Source organism: Oncorhynchus keta, chromosome 21, assembly GCF_023373465.1.
Source record: "Oncorhynchus keta strain PuntledgeMale-10-30-2019 chromosome 21, Oket_V2, whole genome shotgun sequence".
Taxonomy (NCBI): domain Eukaryota; kingdom Metazoa; phylum Chordata; class Actinopteri; order Salmoniformes; family Salmonidae; genus Oncorhynchus; species Oncorhynchus keta.
The window spans coordinates 7653420-7665451 of record NC_068441.1 but is presented as its reverse complement, the minus strand read 5'-3'; the positions used below and the strand labels follow the sequence as shown (position 1 = coordinate 7665451).

General features: G+C 41.9%; 2 protein-coding genes across 6 annotated transcripts in view; one reads left to right on the top strand and one right to left on the bottom strand.

Annotated features, from left to right (window-relative positions):
- The window catches only part of si:dkeyp-61b2.1 (tumor necrosis factor receptor superfamily member 21), a 264717-nt gene that overhangs the window by 175186 nt on the left and 77499 nt on the right, over nt 1-12032 (top strand). The gene's annotated exons all lie outside the window — the stretch shown is intronic.
- mmel1 (membrane metallo-endopeptidase-like 1) overlaps nt 989-12032 on the bottom strand; it is a 39810-nt gene continuing 28766 nt past the window's right edge. For all 3 annotated transcript variants that reach the window (XM_035796413.1, XM_035796415.2, XM_035796414.1), the window contains exons 19-24: nt 4673-4792; nt 4395-4528; nt 3554-3619; nt 3320-3415; nt 2352-2428; nt 989-2256 (exon numbers count right to left, since the gene is read on the bottom strand). In XM_035796413.1, coding sequence (XP_035652306.1) covers nt 2157-2256; nt 2352-2428; nt 3320-3415; nt 3554-3619; nt 4395-4528; nt 4673-4792 — 593 coding nt within the window. In that variant the 3' untranslated portion in view covers nt 989-2156. The remainder of the gene's footprint in view (nt 2257-2351; nt 2429-3319; nt 3416-3553; nt 3620-4394; nt 4529-4672; nt 4793-12032) is intronic.

Here is a 12032-nt window from a genome sequence, read left to right as displayed (position 1 = left end):
GCAATCTGTTTGATCAAGTTGTCAGTTTCTCCGTCTCTCTCCTGTTCTGCCCTTTAGTTCTGCTGTCATTAGTTGTTAATCAAGGTAGAAAATAACAGTCCTGGCCTTGACTGGGAACTCTTTAATGAGAAGCTATTTCCCCAGTGTCAATCTGTCAAGTCTGTCCAAGGTTCCCCTATAGCGGCTAGTTACCAGGCTCCCAACTGTCCCCACACACGCACCAGCACACTCTTTCTCTGGGCCACTAGTCAATGGCAGAGATAAAGACGTGCCCCTTCACCTGGCCTTCACCTGCTTCTCTATTCAAACCTACGTTCCACTTCTGTGTGGATATGCCAATGGGGTTTTGCCTCAGGTTGCATACAATAATCAAGTTCTAGCTTTTAGATGTTCTCAGAAGAGCATGTGTTCAATCATGGCAAGATACACAACAACGGGTAAGGAATTATGAACAATGGACATTTCTAAAAAAAAAAAACATCTTTGTCAAATTGTGAACATGTGTTGCCTGTCCTGGAAACACCTCGTAGTGATATCTGAAATATTGGCATTTTAGACATCCAAGCCACACCATAAAAATGTCACGCCTAGTATCTCTTTTTTGGGGGGAATATAATATTTTATTTCATTTCTCTATTTCTTGCACACCCAATATGGAAAGGGGTATCCGGATCCAAAAGTAAAGAGTGTATTTGTCTCTGTATATATTTTTTTAAACGGAGGAAGGAGACATGGCTGCACATTCCTCTTATATGAAGTATCAACCCCAGGACTATTGGTAGGCAAAGCCAGGACTATTGGTAGGCGCTAACCCCATGACTATTACGGGATGCTGGGAACAGTTTTCTGTTCTGTTTTTTATTTTATGCAGTAAACACAAAGCATTGAATACACTTAGACTTCTCTGTGCAGCTTTTTGAAAAACACTCCTCTAAACATTTCTTTCTGATCATATCCTAGTCCCAAATGCTGACTGGTGCTGTGTGGACAAAGCCCGAGATCAGAAACACTGTTGATGAAATATTTGTCTCTGAAACATCCTTTAACACAACAGTAAGTCAGTCAAGTAAGTCAAATCACTTTCAGTTGTGAACGAGTATAGAGTATCTAATATAAATAAGACACTGATCACTCCATTTATCACTATAAATTAATCTGAAACAAAACCGTGCTAGCCTAGCAAGTATTTAAACTTATTTCCAAGCATTTATCTTCGTAGATCTCACATTTATATATGCTATATCAAAAAGATTTTAAGCCATCCTTTTTTTTGATTTTCAAAATGTTCATAAGGTTAAAGCTGCAAAGGTTTAACAGTCTGATGTCTTCAGGTAAATGGTTTCATTTCAAAGAGTGACGTAGCCAAGCCTTAGCCTAGGAGTGAGACTAATTATGTCCATCTCTAGGTCACCGCTGCTCTTCATTTTCACAGAGCCTTTATTCATTTCATAGTCAGACTTATTATTCACTTTTGCCTCTTGCCCTGTGGCAAAATGTCTTAAAAAACAAATGTTCCATATCAGACAGGATCATACCAGGCAACTCAGTACCAAAAGATACTTTTTGCACATAAATGAAAGCCACTAAATATGCGGGCTTAAAAGCGCTGTGGATTTGCCATCTGAATGACTTGGCAAAAAGAACAAAGAGTTTAGGAAATTCTTTAAAAAGTCAGTTAAAGCATATTAAGCCAGCTTGGCTCAAACATATTCTTCAAGGTCTTAGGAATGTCCTACATTTGCCCGACTATGCATGTATCCACTGACCACCCACATTGGTCCATAGGAGCTTCAGATGTATGCATGTATACAACAAAACCACTTGTAAACAAGAACAAGCAAAACTGTTCACCCACAGACAACATCTTTAGGTTGAGTAGCCATATAAGTACATACGCATTCCAAGTGTTTTTCCTGTCTCATCATAGTTTAAGTCTGCTTCAAGTGGTGATACTAGGGTGTAGTTTGGTCAGTCATCCAATCTGTAACACTTATGTAAATGTCTTATCTTCTGCCATGTAAATCAATCGGACGTTCTCCAAAGCAGGATGCCTCTTTGGCTTCAGTATAACACAAGGTGGTTGTTAAGCATGTTCTTTTGTTTAGCTGCCCCAAGTCAAGAAATAAATAACAAGAGTAGAGAAAAGCCCAAACTGGCTACCACACACGACATTTCATCTCAGGATTCATGGGAGTACCCGGTTTGCACTGGAATGCATCTGAGAATGCTCCAAAATTCTGTAGGGAGCCGAGTACCCTGTGAGAGAAGATAGGTAAAGAGTGTTAACAGATTGACAGAAAATACTGTATGATGCAATAGCCAAGCGCTACATTTTTACTGTTGGTCGTTACCTGTATTCCAGGGGACTGTGGGAGTCAGTCTTGATGCACTGGCTGGCATATTCAGGCCGATAGGCACCACACCATACCTGGAGGAAGAAAGATGTATCACTAATTAAATACATTCATGTTCAAAACAGTAAAAGCACATTTCTTTTCTCAGCTACATGTGTTCGCATTTTACCAGTGCTGATATTTTTTGAATATACAGTAAATGTAAACCATAAAATGATAATGAAATTGATATGCCTGACAAAAGTATTTTTTCCAAAGTACCTTTCGACTGAATAATCCCAGCAGGGATTTTGTTTGGCTGTTATGCAGACATTGGCTTTTGACCTGGTTTTGGATAAGGACTATAAAACTCTAGTCTGGCTTTGCTCTTGCCTTGTTTTCCCTGGCACCGCGGTGGTCTTTAAAAACAACAACATTCTGTACCCCTAGGTAGGTCGCTTGATATAGTCATGATCTGGTGTAGTTTTAAACTCCTTGGTCCAATTGTTTATCTCTTGAAAACCAAGTATTTAGGAAAATATAATCTGTTTGTGTTCTCAATGGTCTGTGGACAGCAGTGGAGGAGGGACGCTAATATAGCTTTTAGGTCCCATGGTGTAATAAAGGCTACTTTAGACCAGGGTTTCCCAACCTCGGTTAGCACTACACAGCTGATTCAAATAACCAACTCATCATCAAGCTTTGATTATTTTAATCAGCTGTGAAGTGCTAGGCGCAGGGGTGGGCAACTCCAGTCCTCGAGGGCCTGATTGGTGTCACACTGTTTCTCCATTGCTAGCAAACACAGCTGATTAATCAAATTGCATACTAAACTGAAGATCATGATTAGGTGATTATTGGAGTCAGGTGAGTTAGCTGGGGCAAAACTGTGACACCAATCAGGCCCTTGAGGACTGGAGTTGCCCACCCCTGTAGGGGAATCCTGCTTTAGACTACTCAATTAATTAAAATGGGAGCTTACTCACTTGGGCAAAGTTAAGGAAAAAAAGTTGCTTGTGGTCCATGTCCAGACCAGGTAAACGAAGCTCTTCTCCTTCTCTCTCCACCCACTTCATATAGGCCTGACAACAAACATGAAAAACATACAAATATAAAATATAATTAGTATTTAGTCAGAGATTTGTTGTTGTTATGAAGTGGTTCATTGTGTTTTATGGGGGTTGAATGCGTTTTGTCAGGGTGCTATGATTGTGTCGCACCTTGTAAGCTTGCCGAACTCCTCCGTTGTCTGCAATGTTTTCCCCCAAAGTACTAATTCCACTGACCTGGGGTAACACAGAGACAGTCATTAAAGTCCTAATCCAGTCTCCTTTTTACCTCATTTAACACCTGATTTAGGTTTTCTTAAGTGTTTGTACATAAAATATTTGAAAAAGTTCCAAAATCACAGCAGGATGTATATAACACACTCAAATTTAATCAAATCTATGTATATAGCCCTTCTTACATCAGCTGATATCTCAAAGTGTTGTACAGAAACCCAGCCTAAAACCCCAAACAGCAAGCAATGCAGGTGTAGAACCACGGTGGCTAGGAAAAACTCCCTAGATAGGCCGGAACCTAGGAAGAAACCTTGAGAGGAACAAGGCTCTGAGGGGTGGCCAGTCCTCTTCTGGCTGTGCCGGGTGGAGATTATAACAGAACATGGCCAAGATGTTCAAATGTCCATAAATGACCAGCATGGTCAAATAATAATAATCACAGTAGTTGTCGAGGGTGCAGCAAGTCAGCACCTCAGGAGTAAATGTCAGTTGGCTTTTCATAGCCGATCATTAAGAGTATCTCTATCGCTCCTGCTGTCTCTAGGGAGTTGAAAACAGCAGGTCTGGGACAGGTAGCACGTCCGGTGAACAGGTCAGGGTTCCATAGCCGCAGGCAGAACAGTTGAAACTGGAGCAGCAGTACAGCAGCTAAATGGTAAACACTCAATCGAGGTTCTTTCAAAAAAAATCTAGCATCTTCTATAATCTTTAGTTTTAGTCATTATACCAAAATACATATAACATTTTGCCCATGCTTCTGCTACATTGGGAAACTCACATTTTGTCCTCCTGCAAGCTTCCAGTTGAAGTTGCCATACTGTTGCACCATGCACTGTGACTGGTCCTTAAAGTGCTCAGCAGAATAATTACTCCACCAGTTAAGCATGTTACCATCCTTGTCAAAATTACGGCCTGTTTTTGAAAGATATAATGTGGAATTAATTGTGATGCAATCTCTTTGACATTTTCCCATGAATTAATGCTCTATACTAAAAATGATTTTGCAACATTGGACACAGACATGGACAGTGACTGTAAATATGAGGACTGCCTCACCATTGTCATCAAACCCGTGGGTGATCTCATGTCCAATAACCATCCCTATTCCACCAAAGTTCAGGGCCTGGAGCTGCTGCTTACTGAAGAAAGGAGGTTGCAGGATACCGGCAGGGAATACTAGGAAAAGGGACAGAGAGAATCGTACAAGGAACAGATTGGGCCAAATGAACTAAGACCGTCTATAATCGTTGTGATGGAAACTAATGTTGGTGCTTTTCTTTTTACCAATTTCTGTGTTCTATGTTTGTGCTTTTCTAATAAACGTTTTCATGCAAGTGACTGATTGAATTCACGATCAGTATCTGCAATTTGGCAGTACGCCCAGACCCTTATTTTGAGAACGAAAGATACAGTGCCTTGCAAAAGTATTCACCCCCCTTGGTGTTTTTCCTATTTTGTTGCATTACAACCTGTAGTTTCAATTTATTTTAATTTGGAATTCATGTAATGGACATACACAAAATAGTCCAAATTGGTGAAGTGAAATTTAAAAAATAACTTGTTTAATAAAAATAAAACATGGAAAAGTGGTGTGTGCATATGTATTCACCCCCTTTGACATGAAGCCCCTAAATAAGATCTGGTGCAACCAATTACCTTCAGAAGTCACATAATTAGTTAGATTGCACACAGGTGGATTTTATTTAAGTGTCACATGATCGGTCACATGATCTCAGTATGTATACATGTGTGTGTGTGTATATATATATATATATATATATCTGTTCTGAAAGGCCCCAGTCTGCAACACCACTAAGCAAGGGGCCCCACCAAGCAAGCGACACCATGAAGATCAAGGAGCTCTCCAAACAGGTCAAGGATGAAGTTGTGGAGAAGTACAGATCAGGGTTGGGTTTAAAAAAAATATCTGCAACTTTGAACATCCCACAGAGCACCATTAAATCCATTATTTAAAAAATGGAAAGAATATCGCACCCCAACAAACCTGCCAAGAGAGGGCCGCCCACCAAAACTCATAGACCAGGCAGGGAGGGAATTAATCAGAGGCAACAAAGAGACCAAAGATAACCCTGAAGTAGCTGCAAAGCTCCACAGCGGACATTGGAGTATCTGTCCATAGGACCACTTTAAGCTGTACACTCCACAGAGCTGGGCTTTATGGAAGAGTGGCCAGAAAAAAGCCATCTCTGAAATATTTTTTTTGGTGTTTGCCAAAAGGCATCTGGGAGACTCCCCAAACATATGGGCTCCGGGCAGCCGAGCTCGGGCAGCCGAGCGGAAATGGAGGAAAACTCGCCTCCCTGCGGACCTGGCATCCTTTCACTCCCTCCTCTCTACATTTTCCTCCTCTGTCTCTGCTGCTAAAGCCACTTTCTACCACTCTAAATTCCAAGCATCTGCCTCTAACCCTAGGAAGCTCTTTGCCACCTTCTCCTCCCTCCTGAATCCCCCCTCCCTCCTCCCTCTCTGCAGATGACTTCGTCAACCATTTTGAAAAGAAGGTCGATGACATCCGATCCTCGTTTGCTAAGTCAAACGACACTGCTGGTTCTGCCCACACTGCCCTACCCTATGCTCTGACCTCTTTCTCCCTCTCTCTCCAGATGAAATCTCGCGTCTTGTGACGGCCGGCCGCCCAACAACCTGCCCGCTTGACCCTATCCCCTCCTCTCTTCTCCAGACCATTTCCGGAGACCTTCTCCCTTACCTCACCTCGCTCATCAACTCATCCCTGACCGCTGGCTACGTCCCTCCCGTCTTCAAGAGAGCGAGAGTTGCACCCCTTCTGAAAAACCTACACTCGATCCCTCCGATGTCAACAACTACAGACCAGTATCCCTTCTCTCTTTTCTCTCCAAAACTCTTGAGCGTGCCGTCCTTGGCCAGCTCTACCGCTATCTCTCTCAGAATGACCTTCTTGATCCAAATCAGTCAGGTTTCAAGACTAGTCATTCAACTGAGACTGCTCTTCTCTGTATCACGGAGGCGCTCCGCACTGCTAAAGCTAACTCTCTCTCCTCTGCTCTCATCCTTCTAGACCTATCGGCTGCCTTCGATACTGTGAACCATCAGATCCTCCTCTCCACCCTCTCCGAGTTGGGCATCTCCGGCGCGGCCCACGCTTGGATTGCGTCCTACCTGACAGGTCGCTCCTACCAGGTGGCGTGGCGAGAATCTGTCTCCTCACCACGCGCTCTCACCACTGGTGTCCCCAGGGCTCTGTTCTAGGCCCTCTCTTATTCTCGCTATACACCAAGTCACTTGGCTCTGTCATAACCTCACATGGTCTCTCCTATCATTGCTATGCAGACGACACACAATTAATCTTCTCCTTTCCCCTTCTGATGACCAGGTGGCGAATCGCATCTCTGCATGTCTGGCAGACATATCAGTGTGGATGACGGATCACCACCTCAAGCTGAACCTCAGCAAGACGGAGCTCCTCTTCCTCCCGGGGAAGGACTGCCCGTTCCATGATCTCGCCATCACGGTTGACAACTCCATTGTGTCCTCCTCCCAGAGCGCTAAGAACCTTGGCGTGATCCTGGACAACACCCTGACGTTCTCAACTAACATCAAGGCGGTGTCCCGTTCCTGTAGGTTCATGCTCTACAACATCCGCAGAGTACGACCCTGCCTCACACAGGAAGCGGCGCAGGTCCTAATCCAGGCACTTGTCATCTCCCGTCTTGATTACTGCAACTCGCTGTTGGCTGGGCTCCCTGCCTGTGCCATTAAACCCCTACAACTCATCCAGAACGCCGCAGCCCGTCTGGTGTTCAACCTTCCCAAGTTCTCTCACGTCACCCCGCTCCTCCGCTCTCTCCACTGGCTTCCAGTTGAAGCTCGCATCCGCTACAAGACCATGGTGCTCGCCACGGAGCTGTGAGGGGAACGGCACCTCAGTACCTCCAGGCTCTGATCAGGCCCTACACCCAAACAAGGACACTGCGTTCATCCACCTCTGGCCTGCTCGCCTCCCTACCACTGAGGAAGTACAGTTCCCGCTCAGCCCAGTCAAAACTGTTCGCTGCTCTGGCCCCCAATGGTGGAACAAACTCCCTCACGACGCCAGGACAGCGGAGTCAATCACCACCTTCCGGAGACACCTGAAACCCCACCTCTTCAAGGAATACCTAGGATAGGGTAAGTAAGGGTAAGTAATCCTTCTCACCCCCCTTCTCACCCCCCCCCAACAAGATTTAGATGCAAGTGGCTGTTCCACTGGTTGTCATAAGGTGTATGCACCAATTTGTAAGTCGCTCTGGATAAGAGCGTCTGCTAAATGACTTAAATGTAAATGTATATGGAAGAAGGTACTCTGGTCAGATGAGACTCAAATTTAGCTTTTTGTCCATCAAGGAAAACACTATGTCTGGCGCAAACCCAACACCATCTGGCGCAAACCGAGAACACCATCCCCACAGTGAAGCATGGTGGTGGCAGCATCATGCTGTGGGGATGTTTATCATCGGCAGGGACTGTGAAACTGGTCAGAATTGAAGGAATGATGGATTGCACTAAATACAGGGAAATTCTTGAGGGAAACCTGTTTCAGTCTTCCAGAGATTTGAGACCGGGACGGAGGTTCACCTTCCAGCAGGACAATGACCTTAAGCATACTGCTAAAGCAACCCTCGACTGGTTTAAGGGGAAACATTTCAGCGTCTTGGAATGGCCTATCCATTGTAATTCCAGGTTGTATGGCAACAAAATAGGAAAAATGCCAAGGGGGTGAATACTTTCGTTAGCCACTGTATCTCAGTTTCAAGGTAAGGTCTCAGCTTAGAGAAGAAGCCTCGTGAGGTATTGATCTGTCACATGCATGACCCAATATTGGTCAGATGAATTCATTATAGATAAGCTAAATCATGCAAATATGACTTGTCTGCATTATATAAGAGAATTAATGACTGCCCCGTGAGAACTCCTGACAGACGTTCACTATGGTGCATCAAGTTTGTTGGAACCTCTTCAGCGCGCTGATAATAAACAATGATTCTTTTATGATCCCTGTGTAAGAATTTCCACAAAATATTGACGTCACAAACTGGATTATTCATTCTGCCTGCCGAGCTTTCCAGTGGGGGGGAGGCATTGTATGACGCATGAGGGAAATTCCTGTCTGACCAAAAGAGGACGAGACCCGCCCAAACCAGAGCCTTACTATGAGCTGCCCAGGAGGAGATGTATCATCCGCGAACAATTGAGGGATGGTAACTGATTTCAGTAAGTCAATTATAAATGAATCAGTATAGAAAATAAATTATACAAAATAAAATGAAGGTGAGCAATGCATAAAAAGGTACTCATATTCTTATAGAGAGAAGGCTATTCACTAGTCTAACGAGAAGACTAGAGCGAGGACGTAACGGTACCATGGAAAACCTCGCTGACAGCTGTCTACAGGCATTTATAATAAATATCTACAGTTGAAGTCGGAAGTTTACATACACTTAGGTTGGAGTCATTAAAACTTGTTTTTCAAACCACTCCACAAATTTCTTGTTAACAAACTATAGTTTTGGCAAGTCGGTTAGGACATCTACTTTGTGCATGACACAAGTAATTTTTCCAACAATTGTTTACAGACATTATTTCACTTATAATTCACTGTATCACAATTCCAGGGGGTCAGAAGTTTACATACACTAAGTTGACTGCCTTCAAACAGCTTGGAAAATTCCCCAAAATTATGTAATGCTTTAGAAGCTTCTGATAGGCTAATTGACATAATTTGAGTCAATTGTAGGTGTACTTGTGGCTGTAATTCAAGGCCTACCTTGAAACGCAGTGCCTCTTTGCTTGACATCATGGAAAAATCAAAAGAATTCAGCCAAGACCTCAGAATTTGTTTTGTAGACCTCCACAAGTCTGGTTCATCCTTGGGAGCAATTTCCAAACACCTGAAGTTACCACTTTCATCTGTACAAACAATAGTACGCAAGTATAAACACCATGGAACCACGCAGCCTTCATACCGCCCAGGAAGGAGACGCGTTCTGTCTCCTAGAAATTAACGTACTTTGGTGCAAAATGTGCAAATCAATCCCAGAACAACAGCAAAGGACCGTGTGAAGATTCTGGAGGAAACGGGTACAAAGGAATATATACACAGTAAAATGAGTCCTATATTGACATAATCTGAAAGGCCGCTTAGCAAGGAAGAAGCCACTGCTCCAAAACCGCCATAAAAAGCCAGACTATGGTTTGCAAATGCACATGGGGACAAAGATCGTACTTTTTGGAGAAATGTCCTCTGGTCTGATGAAACAAAAATATAACTGTTTGGACATAATGACCATCATTATGTTTGGAGGAAAAAGGGGGAGGCTTGCAAGCCGAAGAACACAATCCCAACCGTGAAGCACGGAGGTAGCAGTATCAGCAAATGGGTCTTCCAAATGGACAATGACCCCAAGCATACTTCCAAAGTTGTGGCAAAATGGCTTAAGGACAACAAAGTCAAGGATTTGGAGTGGCCATCACAAAGCCCTGACCTCAATCCTATAGAAAATGTGTGGGCAGAACTGAAAAAGCATGTGCGAGCAAGGAGGCCTACAAACCTGACTGTTACACCAGCTCTGTCAGTAGGAATGGGCCAAAATTCACCCAACTTATTGTGGGAAGGCTGTGGACGTTTGACCCAAGTTAAACAATTTAAAGTCAATGCTACCAAATACTAATTGAGTATACTTCTAACCCACTGGGAATGTGATGCAAAAATAAAAGCTGAAATAAATAATTCTCTAGTATTATATTCACATTCTTAAAATAAAGTGGTGATCCTAACTGACCTAACTAAAACGGGGAAGTTTTTCTCGGATTAAATGTCAGGAATTGTGAAAAACGGAGTTTAAATGTATTTGGCTAAGGTGTACAGTATGTAAACTTCTGACTTCCACTGTATGTACAGGATATACATATGGTGCATAGCAAGTAATGACAAGAGAATTGTTGAAGATGCACATGGGTAATAAGGGAGATTACAGAGTGTGTTTGGGAATGTGGATGTGAAAGTTGTGTGATTGTGAGAAATGGCTTATTAAACTGATTGAAATTTGGATAATAAATCGATTGACATGATTACTATTACGATTGAAATTTGGATATTGAGAGTGATTGAAATGTGATAATAAACTGATTGAAAATGGGATTATAAGAGATTGAAATTTAGCTGTAAATTACTGAGTGAATGAGAGCTGTCAGGGGACTAGCTCACGTGTGAAAGAGGGGAATGAATGCCCCAACCAGTTCTGTGAATTGAGTTTTTCAGTCTGTAATGTTATCTAGGGTATTGTCCACCACCACACGTTGGATCTACAGGTGGAGGATAACATGTCTCGATAAGTAACGAGGATTACATGATAACATATCTCAGAGGATAACGTGATTACACGTCTCATTAGTAACAAGGATAACATGTCTCTGAGGGTAACATGCCTTTAGAATACATGAGGATAACATGACTCATCAGTGGAGTTTGATGGTACAACGTTATTATGTATGTAGAGATATGAAAGGAGAAAGTACTATTCCCACCAAATATTCTGTTAAATAGAGCACTAGAGTGAATATTCAAACCCCTGTATGAATAGAACACTGGTGTAGAGGAGGAATTTGTGATGTAAAACACATGTAATGGGTTACTAGACAAAAGTAACATAATATTGAGTATAATGGGTTACTAGAGATAAAGTAACATAATATTGAGTATAATGGGTTACTAGACAAAAGTAACATAATATTGAGTATAATGGGTTACTAGACAAAAGTAACATAATATTGAGTATAATGGGTTACTAGAGATAAAGTAACATAATATTGAGTATAATGGGTTACTAGAGATAAAGTAACATAATATTGAGTATAATGGGTTACTAGAGATAAAGTAACATAATATTGAGTATACTGGGTTACTAGAGATAAAGTAACATAATATTGAGTATAATGGGTTACTAGAGATAAAGTAACATAATATTGAGTATAATGGGTTACTAGAGATAAAGTAACATAATATTGAGTATAATGGGTTACTAGAGATAAAGTAACATAATATTGAGTATAATGGGTTACTAGAGATAAAGTAACATAATATTGAGTATAATGGGTTACTAGAGATAAAGTAACATAATATTGAGTATAATGGGTTACTAGAGATAAAGTAACATAATATTGAGTATAATGGGTTACTAGAGATAAAGTAACATAATATTGAGTATAATGGGTTACTAGAGATAAAGTAACATAATATTGAGTATAATGGGTTACTAGAGATAAAGTAACATAATATTGAGTATAATGGGTTACTAGAGATAAAGTAACATAATATTGAGTATAATGGGTTACTAGAGATAAAGTAACATAATATTGAGTATAATGGGTTACTAGAGAT